At 51.8% G+C, this 15279-nt stretch overlaps 6 protein-coding genes across 6 annotated transcripts; 2 read left to right on the top strand and 4 right to left on the bottom strand.

The window, feature by feature from the left end:
- Positions 1-4380: 4380 nt before the first annotated feature.
- Positions 4381-5302, top strand: DL89DRAFT_103793 (uncharacterized protein). The gene has a single exon (XM_040883020.1). The coding sequence runs from the start codon at positions 4597-4599 to the stop codon at positions 5197-5199; it is 603 nt and encodes a 200-aa protein (XP_040745340.1). The 5' UTR covers positions 4381-4596; the 3' UTR covers positions 5200-5302.
- Positions 5303-5306: 4 nt separating this feature from the next.
- DL89DRAFT_282098 (acetyl-CoA synthetase-like protein) lies at positions 5307-5750 on the bottom strand (the record flags this gene model as incomplete). The annotated part of the gene is made up of 1 exon (XM_040889668.1): positions 5307-5750. The coding sequence occupies one exon, from the start codon at positions 5748-5750 to the stop codon at positions 5307-5309; it is 444 nt and encodes a 147-aa protein (XP_040745339.1).
- A 1831-nt stretch (positions 5751-7581) lies between these two features.
- DL89DRAFT_265616 (family 24 glycoside hydrolase) lies at positions 7582-8608 on the bottom strand. Its single transcript, XM_040886749.1, has one exon. It carries the CDS (start codon positions 8551-8553, stop codon positions 7675-7677), a length of 879 nt encoding a protein of 292 aa, XP_040745338.1. The 5' UTR covers positions 8554-8608; the 3' UTR covers positions 7582-7674.
- Positions 8609-9382: 774 nt separating this feature from the next.
- DL89DRAFT_265615 (uncharacterized protein) lies at positions 9383-10055 on the bottom strand. The gene has a single exon (XM_040886748.1). It carries the CDS (start codon positions 9871-9873, stop codon positions 9634-9636), a length of 240 nt encoding a protein of 79 aa, XP_040745337.1. The 5' UTR covers positions 9874-10055; the 3' UTR covers positions 9383-9633.
- Positions 10056-11765: 1710 nt separating this feature from the next.
- DL89DRAFT_265614 (uncharacterized protein) lies at positions 11766-12598 on the top strand (the record flags this gene model as incomplete). Its single annotated transcript, XM_040886747.1, has 1 exon — positions 11766-12598. A coding segment is annotated over exon 1 (416 nt), but the record flags the coding sequence as incomplete, so codon positions are not given.
- A 79-nt stretch (positions 12599-12677) lies between these two features.
- On the bottom strand, positions 12678-15158 carry DL89DRAFT_321076 (uncharacterized protein). Its single transcript, XM_040891250.1, has 2 exons — positions 14732-15158; positions 12678-14618 (listed from the first exon to the last, which is right to left on the bottom strand). The coding sequence occupies exons 1-2, from the start codon at positions 15095-15097 to the stop codon at positions 12696-12698; spliced, it is 2289 nt and encodes a 762-aa protein (XP_040745335.1). The 5' UTR covers positions 15098-15158; the 3' UTR covers positions 12678-12695.
- Between the last annotated feature and the right edge of the window lie 121 nt (positions 15159-15279).

The following is a 15279-nucleotide window of genomic DNA, read 5'->3' as shown; positions in this document are numbered from 1 at the left end:
AGTGCGCCATCAGAATCGAGTTCTGGCGCTGGATCTCTGTCAGGCGGGACTCTGCGCGCTGGGCCGATTCATTTGCCTGCTCTACCTCGTGCTTGGCAGCAGCGGTTGCCTGGTCGTTGCTCTTCTTGGCTGCCCTGAGCTCGCTGTTGGCTATGGTCAGCTTGCTCTGAGTCTCGCGCAACTTCTCGCGGGCAACAAGCGTGGTCTCGACGTCCTTGGCATGGGCGACAATCTCGCGCTCATATTGCTCCTGCAGCTCCTGGCACTGCTCGGTTTTGCGCCGCAAATCATCGCGAAGCTTTGCGAGTGAGCCCTGCTTTTTCCCAATATCGCTTACAAGGTCGGCGATTTGGGTCTCATACTTCGCCCGGCTTTCGGCAGCTTCGCCATTAGCATTCTCCAGCGACGTGCCGGTAGCGGCCAGCTCCTCGCGGCAGTCGGCAAGGGTCTTTTTCAGCGTCGCCAACTCATCCTCCAATGCCTGGATCTTGGCCTGCTGCTCAGCAGCCACCTGCTCCTGCTCAGCCTTGAACTGATCGTATGTCTCGCTGAGACCCTTGAGCATATTGTCGTTGGTCTCGGCCAGCTGGCGGAAATCCTCGGCACGCTTGGTAGTGGTCTCTAGCTCGCTGTGCAACGAATCGAGCTGCGAGTGGGCGTCGCTAAGCTGGGTCTCCAGGAGCGACTCGCTGGTCACGTCCTTGCCCTGGGTGCGCACACGCTTGACCAGCTCTTCCTGCTCGCGGATCTTGGCCTCGAGTGCAGCTATCTGGCGTCTCAGCGCATCGCGGGCAATCTCGACCTCACGCTTCTCGCCAGTGACGTGCATAGTCGCCTCCTTGGCAGCCTGAATTTGCTCCTGCAGCTGCGAAATGCGATCCTCGCGTTGCTGGATCTGGCCACGCAGCTCCTGCTGCTCCCTGTCGAACTTGAACTGGGCACGCTCGTTGGCCTCGCGGCTGCGCTTCAGCTCTTGCTGCACCGAATCCGTCTCCTTGCGGGCGCTATCGAGCCGCTTGCGGATCTGGACAAGCTGTTCCTCGGATGCCTTCTGCCACTCCTCACGCATATTCGTCGTGTTTTGCAAGATCTGCGTCATACTCGCGCGCTCAGCAACCAGCCGCTGCTCATCGCTGCGCCAGCGCTGCTCACTCTGCCGCAGCAGATCGCGCTCCCCCTCGGCAGCATCCAATTGCCGCTGCAGCTTACTGAGCTCGACGCGCTCTGCCGCCAGGCTGGATGAAAGGTTGTCGAGCTCCTTCTCGTACGATTCAGATTGCTTGTGTAGCCGTGAGGTTGCAAGGCGCAGGTGCTCGACTTCTTTCTGCCGGCCTTCGAGATCACGCACAAATAGCTGGACGCGCTCGTTGTCGAACTCGCTCTGGGCCTCAGCCTTGGCAGCACGCACGCGCAACTCTGACACCTCGCCCTGCAGCTTGGCCAGGTCAGATTCGAGCTGGCCTCTGGTCTTGCGCGATTCGGCGATGTATGTTTTATACTCGGACTGCAGCTGCGTCAGTGGGTCAGCAGTGCTGGTCGCTTCGGTGGCAGTGACAGCTGCCTTGTGCCCGACCATCTGAGTGGCAACTGGCGGCGGGACGTCTACTTCATTATCGCTGCCAAGTCTCGGGTTGCCCTTGATTGACTTGAGCATATCGCGCTCGCGCTCGACTACACTCAGCCGGGTCTTGGTGGTATGCAGCTCTTTGGTTAACCGATCGAGCATCACCTCGGCCTGATCCAGAGCCTCCTTGACCTCACCCTCGTTTGCCTCGCGCTGGCGCTCCTCTTCCTGAGCAACGTGGCTCGCCAGTTCGCGGGTGGTTCGCAAAAGACGCCGGTTCTGCTCAACAATTTCGGTGATGTTGTTGAATGTCACCAGCCCCTGCGAAATAACCTTGTCGACATCATCCAGCCACTGTTCCTCCTCATCGGGTGTAACCTGCGATGCGCTCGGCCGACCGCCGTTATCACGCGCCTCAGGCACCGTGCGGCTACCGGAGCGCGCCTCCTCCGCCTTGCGCAGCAGATTGGCCACCTGCCGCGACAGGTCTCTGGTCTGCTGCTCCTCAGTCGAAAGCTGCTGGCGCAGCAAATCGCGCTCCTTGCGAGTCTTTTTCAGCGTAGCCACGTTCTTGTCATTCTCCTGCCGCGACTCTGTGAGATCGCACGACAGCTTGTCTGCCTCCTCGAGCAGCCTATGATACTCTTCGCGCTCTGCGGCGATAATCGGACCACGCTCCTCGATCTCGCTCAGTATCTGCTCCATGCTCTCACGCAGACAAGCAACCTCTGCTTCCGACTTCTTGAGCTTGTCCTCGAGTGCAACCTTCTCAGTATACAGCTGCGTGATGTTGATGCGTCCGTCCTGGCTCGCGTTCAGCATCTGGATGGCGACCCTGGCAGTAGGCGAAATGCTCATCGGCTGGCCTCGCGCCGACCGGTCCAGCAGTGCGTTGGCTGTCTCTAGCTCGCCAGTCAGCTTTTGGATTTGCTCCTGCGCATTCTCGTATGCTGTCTCGAGCTCATCGACACGCTGCTCCATCATCGCCACTGCCTGGTTTGCCTTCTCCTCGGTTCCACGCTGGTGCTCTTCAAGCTCCTGCAGGCTCTGCTCGACACTGCGCACATGCTGCCTGGAGGCCTCAGCGGTCTTCTCCCACTCGCCGCACAGCTTCTTCTGCGCTGTCATTTCGCGCTTAAACTGCTCGGTCTGCTCAATCAGCTCCTCCTTGGCTGCTCGCTCGCTCTCAAGCTTGCTACGCAGAGTGCGCTCTGCAATCGTGTTGCGCTCGCGCAGCTCCGCCGTCTGCTCAGTCAGCGCCTCGATATCTGCGCGCAACTGCTCTGCCTCCGCCTTACTAGTCGCCGACAAACGGGCCAGCTCCGATCTTGCCTGCTGCATTTGTGCCTGCGTTGTTGTCAGCTCATCGTCTAGCCACTTGACCTGGTTCTTGGCCAAATCAAGCGACTGCTTCAGCATGTGCTCGCTGACGTCAGACACAGATGTCTGCGACCGCAGCCTTGCCAGCTCTTCCTTCTCTGTCTCGCGCGCGTGCTGCAGGTCGTGGATAACCTCGCTGAGCCGGTCGATCTCCTTGGCCTTGCCGTCAAGTTCGTCGCGCCTCTCAGCGATCTGGCTCAAAAGAGCGCGCTTTTCATCACGTAGCTGATCGGCTTGCTCGCGTAGCTGAGTTTCGGAATGTGCCTTGGACTCAACCAGCTCACGCTGGTCCTGCAAGTTGCGCGTGGCCTCGTCGAGCTGTGCCTTCGTTGCCTGCAGCTCCTCGCGCACAGTCTTCGTCTCAGTCTCGGCGCCGGCTGCTGTGCTGCGCAGCTGTCCAATCTGCTTGGTCAGACGATGCACCTCTTGCTCTATCAGTATCAAAATCTATTTAGTGCCAGCCTTCTCATTGCGAAATCAGTGGAAGCCGGCCAATTCTTACCTAAACGCGTGTTGTCATACTTGAGCTGCGCCTTCAGTTGCTCCACGTCAGCGTCATCTGCATTATCAGCTAGCCTCTCGCGCACACGATCTAGAAACTGCTGTGCATCAGCGTCACCATGGGTCTTTTCAAGCACTGCCTTAACAACAGCCTCGGAGAGCCCTAGCAGCTGTGGAAGCTCCGTCTCCATAGCTCGCTTCTAACGAAAATGGTCCTTGGGGGTATATGGAGCCTGTCTGTACACGAGTGGAAAAGTCAAGTGCAAGGTTCAGATGGCAGAATGTTAGCCTGAAGCGTAATAGAGCGATTTGTAATATAATAAATACTCGAAATCGTCAGGAATAATTCAGAGAGCGAAAAAAAAGAATACAACACACTCGCCGTGCCAACTAAGCACCAGTGATTAATCTGATCTAAATCGACTGATCCCGAACGCAGGCAATAGTGATGTGGTCCTCTCTTTAGGGCATTATGCCGGGCAGAGGGAGCAAGCTGGAAGGGCAGCATAGATACCGCCATGCTGTTCATTGAAGCAGCTTTATGATGGCATGGTCAAGTGGCTCATGTGGAGCTGCGTGTCTTGATGCGCCAAGACATTCGGATGAAATTGCACGTTTACATGCAGTCCTTGGAGGAATGTGGCTGTCTCATACATAGTATTGCATGTGCTACTTCTGATTCATAATAGTGCAATCGCATGCTCAGTAGAACTCCTCGGTATCTCGCCAACCTGCTGTGCAAAGCAGCCAGCGTGCTCATGCCACGCAAGACAGTGAGAGTATCCAGTGAGGACGAGGGGACAGAAGAATTCACGGAAGATTTACCCACAGACGCCCCCACCTGATATGCGGTATTGTCTGCACCTGCCGGCCACATGAGACGCGGGTGTTGCAGATTGGATTGGGCATTTTTCACTATCTATGATTTTGACAACCTTTGGTGGCGGGACTGAGTTGTCTTCTTATCTTGCACTCTCTTTTTCCTTGCCAATATCCACACACCACTTCTTTATTTGCTGACCTATTTTCTATGGACCTTAACAAACTGAAGGACGTTGCTGCCATTGCGTTCCAGCAATATCAGAGCGAGAGGATGAGAGAGGGAGGTCACAACTCCTACGCAAACGACAGGCGCCGAAACCAGGACTTGTATGGCAACCCAGGGCACCACGATGCATATAACCAGGTTGCGCATGGGCCTGTCGGGCCGACAGACTACTCGTACTCGGACATGCGAGGCAGTGCAGGCAGCGCCGGTAGACACGGCCAGCACCAGATTACTTTCAGCGACCAGTATGGGAATGACCGCCCTTCTGGTCATGGTAGCAGCAGCCATCATGCCGGGCCCGCAGCCCACTCATAAGAAAAAGCGCAGACATAGACATAAGCAGCAGCCTGAGGCACATGATGCTTATGACGCACCTGGCAGATATGGCAACCGCTATGACAGCCGACATGACAACGGCCACAACCCATATAACGGCGAGCATGGGGCGCCATCCAATCGCCGGCCTGGCATTAAGGATGTGGGAATCGCAGCGGCCACATTCGCACTGACCTTGCTAAACCAACAGAAAAACCACTCGAATGGCAGCGGTGGCTATTACAATGATGGATACTATAACCAACACAGTCAGAGTGGGGGCAGCCATCGCCAGAATGGAGGTAGCTCCAACGGATTTGACAAAGACGCTGTGGCCCACCTGGCATCAAACTTCATTGGAAAGAAGAAGGACAAGTCTGGTGGCCACTAAAGTATAGCATTTTGCTCATTAGTACCGTTTCTCCCAATAGTACGCCTAAAAATTACTCCTGTGGACTGGTCTTGATCTAGCCTCGAACAGCATTCCACAGCTCATCCCTAAACAGCCTCCTCCTTGATCGTGGCCGGCGTTGGAATCGGGCACACGTCGGGCGAGTTGCCATCCATAGCGAGCTTGCTGATCATCGACCGGATCATCTTGCGCAGGACCTTGCCACTGCGGGTTTTGGGCAAACGCTCAACGAAAATAACGTTGTGCGGGTAGAGCGATGCGAATGGGCCGACGCGCTGGCGGATCTCCCTGACCAGGTCGTTCTTGATCTCGTCCAGCGTATGGTCTAGGCGGTGGTGCTTGAGCACGGCAATGACCACCGGCACGCTTCCCTTGATCGAATGCGGGCGCGCAACCACGCATGTCTCGGCGACCTCATTGTGCTCGACAATCACCTCCTCCAGCGAGCTGGTGGAGATGCGGTGGGCAGCCACGTTGATGGTGTCATCGGCACGCGACAGAATGTGCACGTATCCGTCCTGGTCGATCATGCCGGTATCGCCAACCTGCAGCATCAGTATTGCTTCTAACTGGTAGCATATTTATTCTCCAGATAGTAAGCTACCAATGTCCAGCTAGAAAGGAAGCTAGCTTCTCATAAAAATATGAGAAGCCCGTCTGGAGCCCTATTTAAGTGAGAGTCATGTTGACATTCGTCAACACTAACGAACACATTTCACCCTGTATCGGCAATAAGTATGTGGGAATGTTAGCATATCTCCGATAGGAACAAGCTAACCGACGAGCCGTTATTTTAGGGGTTCGAAAGCAGTATTGGTTACATACATATGTACCACTTGTTAACCTAGGGGAAGAGTGGTTATCGGGTATATGGAATATAGGCTTCTCAAAAATGACTGAGAGGAAGAAGGAAAGCCGATCGTCTGCCTGGGACATTGTATGTATGCGTTTCGGCCTTGTCCATGGTGGCACAGGAGGACTCTAGACCTCGAATGTCAACACCACTCATAATATTGGCCTTATTATTTTGATTGAGAAAATACTTGCCGACAGAGGCAAACTAGTGGAGCTGAACGACACACTATGAATTGTCAAATCTACATCTTCAAATGTGCTGACTCGGAGAACACCCACACATACAATAAATACAGTGGAAATTAGGTGATTGACTGTGCAGACTAAGTGCGAACTTAGAATAATGATGTAGAACCAATGGCTGTTTGCCAGATGACCTTCACTTGAAAGTGCGCAGCAGCAAACTCATTATTCAATGTCTCTGGTTGCAAAACCGGAATAGGTCTAGCTGTCCTTCTTTCACGCCTACTGTTTGTTATTTGTGTTTTCTATTTTCTGCTCGCGCTCCATAAAATGAAATAATCGTACCTATGTCTACTTCCGACGATGCTAACAAGAATACTGGTGATGCAGCATAGGCTAGAGATGATAGCCTATGCCAGAAATTTCTGACAGAATTTGACAAATACGGCAAGGCTGCAGTAGGGCGCTTTTTGCTAGGAAACATAGGCCATGCACGCAAAGAGAATCCTGGAGCTGACATTGACGAAGTCGGCAACCTTCTGATTACCATGTGGATAAACCTACCTGAGACTGAAAAGACTGTATATGTGGACAAACCCCAATGGCATTGTGTGATGATTATACCACAACCGAACAAGTGGAACCATTGTGCGACACAGTCGGTCCAAGAAGATGGATTAGACTCATTACCTATCGAGGTTGAACTTGGAACAACATCATGAGATATATATGCTGACACCGAGCCACGCTAGGAAGTGGCCTGGGTAAGATTCATCTCAACTTTTGATTAATATAATTCAGGTTTCCCAGTAATGTATTAGGCGCGGATGTCTAAACGGTAGTTATAGTCCCTTAAATAGGGCTACAACAGTTGCAAACCTTTAGGTAATGAAGTTGTGCTGCGATAGGGGCCATGGCAGCGTATAAGCCAACAAAGCAGTCAAGGGTTTCTTACCATATAATTAGCTGACCTTTCTTGACGATGAAATGGCAATGCCATTCGAGCAAAGGTGCTGTAGAGATGTACTATATGGCTTCACATTTGAGTAGCAAGCACTCGGAGACGTGCTCAACCGTGCCTTTTCTTGCACAGGTCGTATACATATCGACAAGTTTGTACTGCATGGCATGTGCAAACTTGTTGAGTGCATCGCCTTCTCCTTGCCACCCACTCCTCCCATCCGGCACAATTTGGCGGCAGATCTCCATACTTGGTTCTTGGAGCAATATACACGAGTCTCATCTGTGCTGCGACTGAAAACTCTGTGCTCTGCTCCATTCATATCCAGAGGAATGCCCAATAGTTCAGAAAATGATGGTATTTACGAATATACTGACAGTTTTATGTTGCAAGAGCACTATCGCTTGGCCCTTTTGATACAATTTTTACAGAGTGAGCCTCCAGCTGGGTCGAGATTACTGGCAGTTGGGGAAAGCCAGCTTTGATGAGGGTGTGTTGAACAGGTTGATCTCGGCATTACGGCGGCGGACAAGCCCATCAAACACTCTTCCACCAGCCAGGCGCCACTTGGGCAGCTCCTGTGCAGCCACCGTGCCTGGATTCTCGCCGGCATTCAGCCGCCTGATCAGGGTCGATGACTTCGCGTTGGAGCAACCGACATTGAACACCCACGATGTCAGCGCACCCCACTGGTTGTCGTTGAGCATGATCGAGCTCTTGAGGTACGTGGCAAGGCACGACGAGTAGGCAGGGATGTCGTCGTTGAGCAGGGCGTCGGCAGTGGACTGGCTCAGCGGGAAGCTGTACTTGACCTCACCGCAGCCCTTGGTCTGGCATCGGTGGCCAAAGCCGACAGTCGGCAGGCCGATGGGGTCAGGCGAGGGGGCTGCCTCGAATTTGTTGGAGCTCTCATACTCTTTGATCAGGCTGACAGCTGCAGAGTTCAGAGTCCTGCAGAACCCGCTGCTGCCAGTGCTGCCGGTGTTGCCGGTGTTGCCGGTGCTGCCAGTGTTGCCAGTGTTGCCAATGTTGCCAGTGTTTCCACCAGATGCACCACACTTGTCAGCGACGTAGCTGCTGGATCCGGTTTTGACATAGTAGTCGGCAACATAGCACCCGTCCTGGGTTTTGTCCCACAGCGAATCGCCCTTGATTGATTCACCTTCGGTCTGGCAGGAGAGCGTGACGTCGTCGCCACTGCTGTATGAGCGGACAACACCGTAGCTTGTGCCAGGGCCAGAGCGGCAGTTGACGTTGTTTCCCTTGATGGCATACCCGGATGCAACCTGGGAGAGGGAGACGAGGGCAATGGCAGAGATGGAAGAGATCTTCATGGCTGTATGTTGAAGGGTTTTTGCGGTTATGTAAAAGCTAATGTTTTTGTTGGAATCCGAGTGTTGATGCTCTTTCCACTTTTCGCTGGAAGATTCCTCTGGCTTTTATATGCGTGCTCAGTTACCAGCTCATCACCAGTGCACGGTCATGATATGCACAAGCGCCATGTGTGCCTGCTGACTAAAGGCTTGGGGTGTAATTTTAGAAAAATCACGAAAGACCATCGGCGCTATTATTAGTCCATCACCCAGTTTGACCAAGTCGGTGCAAGGTGAATACATTGGCACAGATGCATGCAGCAAGATGAAAGCAGGCTTTGCATAGTGCAAAGACATGGCAGCAGGGCTGAGCAGCAGCGGAGCTTGAAAAGCCAGTGGTGCTAAAAATACCTTGCTCTTGCAGTTTTGTGTTGATTCCTGGTTCTCCTACTACAGGCGCAGATACAAATATGGGGAAGGGACAACTATTACATAACCAGTCTCAAGCAGGCCGGATTGAAATCCCGATGGGAACCGGAATAATCCACTTGCTAAAAATACATGCTGCCTGGGATGCAGAAGCCACTGGGTATCAGGTGTGCTGTGTGCTTGACACAAAGAAAAAGAATGCAAAGACATGGTGTGAGGCTACGTGTAGACCTACCGCAGTCGTCTACATTATAGTCGTGATCTACGAGCATGTATCTGAGATATATAAGGAGTTTGGATAGCAACAGTGCCGTTAATGAGGAGCACAGACATGGTAGAACAGAGTGCCACAGTGCAGGCACCATGGCCATGAGGCAGGCAGTCGGTTTTATTTGTCTCAACTGCTATAGTCTGGATACTATTCTGTGGATATACTGGATTGGACATATGTCTTCATAGCAGTGTGGTGTCGTCTGGCATGGCCATGCTGGGCAGTATTAAAGAAGGCTATATGTGACCACACACGAGCAGTGCGCAAGTATATTGTAGATTGGTTTTCAGTTCTGCCATGGCGCAAAACAGATATAGTGCTGCAGTATATATTTGTCGACAGATTACAAAGACTAGATATCAAACTCCACAAAACAGAGTGTCAGACATGGGAGATTCCCATCAGTGGATCCAGAAGACCTGGGCGTTGGCCGAAGCGACGGCGACAGCAGCGATGGCGAGGATAGTAGCGTAGGCGTTCATTGTTGAAGTTGGTTGGGTACTGAGGAGTTGCTGGTTGGTGTTGGTGGAAGACGAGTTGGCGGGGGTGTCTTGCCTTTTATATATGTGGACGGATGACTGCCATGCCCAAGCAGCAGATATGCATTCTCGCTGAATACCGATTGTGCCAATTATATGCATTTATAAAATTGGGTATAGTCCTTGAAAACACTTACCGTAGAAAGGACATGCATGCACTCATATTCACTCCCAATAGCGTGGGCTGCGATTGCCGCAATAAGTGCTGGGAGCATGCCATTTCGGATATCAGCACATGTTCTTATACCACTACAAAGGGAAATCCCAGTCATTTTTGATGTCACGATACGCTGTCAATTGGTGCAATTGGTGCAATTGGGAAATGCAAAGTCGTGTACAAGACAAGGATATCGTCAGCTAATAAGGGATGCCATTCTGTCAATTGCATGTGCAATCCAGCAATTGTGTGCCACTGCAGGGTGCAATGGTGCATAGATGATTCTGGTGCCTGTATTGAGACTGGAACTCAGCCCGCTGATCATGGTTCTGTGGATCTGAATCGTCAATTGGTACGCCATTACTCCGATGATGTTTCTACACCAACACTTGCACTGGAATGAAGGCGACCTGGGTATCTGCCAAGAAAACCATCTTCTTTTTGCTTTGCGCCGTATAGTCGTACAACTAGTTCAACGATAACAAAATTGCTGGATTTCTCATCACTTTAGATATAGCCAGACCATCTATGACACTTTGCTGATGACGGATACTACTACCAGATACTACAGGTGATGCGCCAATAGCCACCACAAATCCGTAATCATATCGACAATTCAGCATCCACCAGTTGCTGATTTCTGAAGGCTGTTTGCAATGCTGATGGGCGAGTAGTTGCTTGCCTGCTATGCAGTCGGCCTGATGCTGGCATCGTAGCCGTGGCAAATGGTGGACATTCGCATATCTCCAGAACTCTGCTCACAATAAATGGCAGCAAGAGCACCTACCGCGTTCTTTCCTACTTCATTACTATTCACTTGTCTATTTTTCTGCCAGTTTTCATACCAGCCTTCTGCCATGCCTTCACATCCCCAAAGCTTGCCTAAAACCTGCACATCTCCATGCTAGAAAGGACTGTTGACTTTTGCGTTTTGTGAGCTCTGGTTGGTAGGCAAGTTATGAAACAATTAGGTCATGTTCCACATTTGCATGTACCCGAGACACTTCTCTCGTGCTGCCATTGGAGAGAAGTTCCTACCAAAATCTGTATGGAAATGCCTTCTGGCGCAGTGATCCGAACCCTTCTGCCTCCACCAACAATAGCTACAACCGATACTCACTGGTAGATTTTTACGGCAGTTTGTCATGGAAGTACTCCATGCGCCATAGCATTAACAGTTTACTGGAGCGGCTTTATGGCATACTATCGTTTAATAGACCCAGTCCCTCTAGAACCCCCCATGTGCCTACCGAAATGCCTGTCGGCCACTGCGGCGCTGATCGACCTTCCCCTTTCTGAGGATAGTGACAATGTGAGCCCTTGTCGTGAATTTCCCATTTCCAAATTCCTCTGTAGCGATATATCCAGCTGCTCTCAGGATAGCTCCGAGGCTTGTTTTCTTGCGCAACTTCAGCTGCAGTACGTGGCCAGAAATGTAGAATGCAGTGCTTTCTACCTGCAGCTCTGTCAAAATTGTGCGCCTTGGCGTTTGCATCTGTATCTACACAGTCACATGAGGTCAAGATCAAGACTATTTGGCGTAGCGCCCCATCCCAAAACACCTTAGCGTCAGAAGCTCCTCTCATAAAGTATTTGCAATGGTGACTACAAGCGACGATGGTATCCCTATTGTGTATCCTCACATATGGCCATTGAGGCTACGCTATCGCATTGAGAATCCAGTGGATACAACTGAACCTGATCCACTGCCTGGCATTCCACTCCTTGCTCTCAAAAGATTGGTGATCGTGTGCAGGTATCGATTCAATAACGATGTCCTTTCAAGGGAATGACCCTTCACTGGAGGCTCAGTACATGCAGCTACGCCCTCGAACGGCTTCGACCCTGCGTGAGTGTGGTATTTTCTGTAGCAATCGACTTTCTGGACTCCAACAATTCGGAATGGATATATCAGACTGTAGAGTTGGTGGCAGGATTCAGCGCTGTGCGGGTTTTTGTGAGGTGCCAGAGTGCCTATTCATTATTGCTCCTGGAGCAAGAGTTCTGAAAGCTAGTAGGCATGGGGAAATCCAGCACCATTTCTGTACCTATTGGTCTCATCAGTCAGAATATTGAGATCCTGGACATGCCAAATATCTACTTCACACTTCACCAGCTATTTCGAGTGTCCAAGCACCTACCATACCTCAAGCAGCTGAAACCTGATATCGATCTGACAGATATACTGCATGCAAATGGTGGTATCCATAGAGGATGTCATGATGTATGCCATACTCGTAGGGAACAAGTAGAGGAACCAAGGCGGATAGCGGTCTATTTATTTTGTGGCCGCACAAATGTTATGAGCTCATCAGCCCCATGTTCGGCCATCTGGATGAGAGTTGCTCGGATATGGATATTGCCAAACGACTGGATATTCAGCGCTATTCTCTGTTTACAAGGCTGGCTGGTATGGAAGCGACATGGGATAACTGAGTAGATGGACGCGTGCAAAACAGCAGCTATTCCCTTGGCACTCTGCCCAGCTATCAGATATAGGAAAACATATACCAGCAACTAAATCCTCACACTTTCCTTGATCAAGCCTGGTGCTCAAGTGCTGACCTCATGGCGATTGCATGGACAAACCACCACCAAGAGTTTACTCGTCGTCTTGAAGTTGCAGCACCCGCTGCTCAATCCAGATTAGAACATTCTCACAAATAAGCGCTCCCCCTGTTCATATCAAATGCAATTAACTGTAGTGGAATGGCAGTTTATATTCAGAAGTATGTGTAAAAAAGAGTAGATCGCATAAACACGCATATTAGCGGGTGACAAATTCGATAACTCTGCGAGCATCGCCGTTATACACGTCAAGCAACGAAGCCAGGTGCGCCTCAGTGCAGTCATAGCCCATCTCCTTGATCTTAATCTTCAAGCAGTGGGGGCACGCAACTGTATCGCCCATGCACAGTGCCTTGCTCGGGAAATCGCCTGGATTCCCAAACCTGAACTTGAAATCCTCGACACTGTACCCAATTGACGGTGTGAACGGCGACATCATGAAGCGTGGCCGCGAAAATGACGATGGCATGCCGGTCTCAGCAAACCCCTGCTGAAAGAACCCGTTGTTATATGGACCGGTGGTCACAACGAATCCAGAGCTAAGATCATCGACACGGATTGCGCCATGGTGGTGGTGGTGGTGATGGTGGCTGCCGTGATGCGCTGTTTCACATATATCGATCTTGATAACCTCCTCGTTGCTGGGTTTCTTCTTCTTCACCACAGACTCTTCGACCTTGACCGTGACCTTTTCTTCCACAAGCTCTCCCTTGGACTTCTCTTCGACATCGACCTTGAGGTGGATACTCTCGTCCTTCTTGTCATCCTTCTTCTCGTCCTTCTTCTCGTCAACCTTGACATCAACCTTGGTCGTCTCCTCCTCAGACTTCTTGACCTCAACATTGACATCGATTTTCTCCTCAGATTTCTTCTCGTCCTTCTTCTCGTCGACCTTGACATCTATGTCTACATCCACCTTGGTCTCGGGTTTCGTCTCGGGCTTCATCTCGGACTTGTCGTCAAAGATATCAATAGAGATTGTCTCAATGTCTGCCGTCTCCTCGACCTTCTCTTCAGCCACCTCCTCAATCGTCGTACTTGTCTGTACATTTGTTTTCACCTCAGTCTTGGCATCAGCCTTGGTTTCAGTCTTGATGTCGACCTCTACCTTGGTTGCAGACTCCTCCTTCTCCTTTGCCTCCTTCTTGTTAGTCTCCTGGAGCTCTGCATGCAAACGGCCCATGGCCAAACGATGATCCTCGCCCATCTTCACCATCGACTGCGTGATAGTGGCCACTGTCTCCTGCAGCTTTCTGATTGCTGCCTCCAGGCTCTCGCTCCCCGTGTCCTGTGAGCTATCAGGCCGCTTAACAACCGTCGTGGTAACAACCTCGACCATCTCCTTGCCGGTTGCTGTCTCCTCAATACCAATGGCGGTCTCTATGGCTTCCTCGTGTTTGCCATGAGGGTGCTTTGGCGGCTTGGTGGTCTTCTTGGCGTTAACTTTGACCTTGTACTCGTCCAGCTCCTCTTGGAGCTCGTCGATCACCTCAACCTTGACCTTGTCGACCTTCTGTTCCACCTTCGTCTTGGTTTCCTCAACTTTGGTCTTGGCCTCCTCGACCTTGGCGCCGACCGAGCTGGCGGCTTCTACAACAGTCTCCTCGATGTCCTCGATGTCCTCGATGGCCTCATCTACTGTTTGGTCGGCTTTGACAGCGGCAGCAACGGCAGCCGCAGAGGCAGCAGCCATAGCGTGCTCGGTGAGCTTCTCGATGCTGTCGGAGTTGCTGCTGACTTTGGGCTTCTCCAGCATCTCCTGCTTCTTGCTATCCTGCTTCTTGCTATCCTGCTTCTTGATTTTCTGCTTCTGGTCCTCCATCTGGATATTGGTCAGATCCAGCGAGGACTCGGACGAATCGCTCTCGTACTCGTTGATCACTAAGGACTGGAACTGCGATGGCGTGTGTGACGACCCCCAGATGCTCGCAACATTTTCGATAGCAGCGCTGTTGTTACCGTTGAACTGCACGATCTTGAGCTGGAATCGACTGCCCGGCTCAAATAGCCGGAACATCTCATGCATGTTGTCTGTGCATGCCACGCCAATCTCCTGGTCGTCTGGGTCCTTGTACATGAGAATGTACTGACCGTGTTGCGACATCCGCAGCTTATCGGCAACCTACGCATCAGTATTTCCCGATTTAGCAACAAAAAACACTCACACAGAGCTGCATTCCATTCCATGGCACCTCGTGTGTACCAAGAAACTGGTTTTTGCGTATGTACACGTACCCGATGCACAAGGCTCTCGAATTTCTCCATCGGATTCACATCCACCATTGTCGCGTCGCCCTTGGCATTGACAAACTTCACTCTGAACGGCTCGCCGCCACCAGCTGACCCTGCCCGCGTGGTCCCGCGCACGCTGGCCACCGAGTCCTTCGGCATCGCCCGCGACACTGTTGTGGCCGACTGGTAGGGTGTGGGCGACTGCTGCGGCTCGTCGCTGGAGCTGCCGCTGGACTCTGCGGCCTTGCCCTTCTTGCTCCTTACTTTACGCAGCTTGCTCCGAATGCCGCGGATAAATCCCTCTTCTTTGGCACCCGAGCCGCTTTTGCTCGGCTTCTCGGGCTTGTTGCTGTCGCTTGCATCCGACATTTCGGTATAAGCTGCTGGAATGTCCAAAAAAAAAAAAACTATTTCAAGGAAAATGGCAGAGTAGCATAAAGGTGAAGCAAAGGGGAGCTCAGAGTCTGGCGCCCCCTACTGCCCTGGCAAGGCAATTTGCGCATACAGGGCGGCTCCTAATTTCGCTCCCCCTTCGCTTGGACCACCTGTCC

This window comes from Linderina pennispora, assembly GCF_002104995.1.
Source record: "Linderina pennispora strain ATCC 12442 chromosome Unknown DL89scaffold_3, whole genome shotgun sequence".
Taxonomy (NCBI): Eukaryota; Fungi; Kickxellomycota; class Kickxellomycetes; order Kickxellales; family Kickxellaceae; genus Linderina; species Linderina pennispora.
The sequence above is the reverse complement of the archived record's forward strand: the minus strand, read 5'-3'. Positions and strand labels throughout refer to the sequence as shown.

Coding starts and splice junctions, on each gene's coding strand:
- DL89DRAFT_103793 (XM_040883020.1), top strand. CDS start 4,597: ATGGCAACCCAGGGCACCACGATGCATATAACCAGGTTGCGCATGGGC.
- DL89DRAFT_265616 (XM_040886749.1), bottom strand. CDS start 8,553: ATGAAGATCTCTTCCATCTCTGCCATTGCCCTCGTCTCCCTCTCCCAG.
- DL89DRAFT_265615 (XM_040886748.1), bottom strand. CDS start 9,873: ATGCATATAATTGGCACAATCGGTATTCAGCGAGAATGCATATCTGCT.
- DL89DRAFT_321076 (XM_040891250.1), bottom strand. CDS start 15,097: ATGTCGGATGCAAGCGACAGCAACAAGCCCGAGAAGCCGAGCAAAAGC. Junction 14,619..14,731: donor TCGAGAGCCTTGTGCATCGG/GTACGTGTACAT, acceptor ACTGATGCGTAG/GTTGCCGATAAGCTGCGGAT.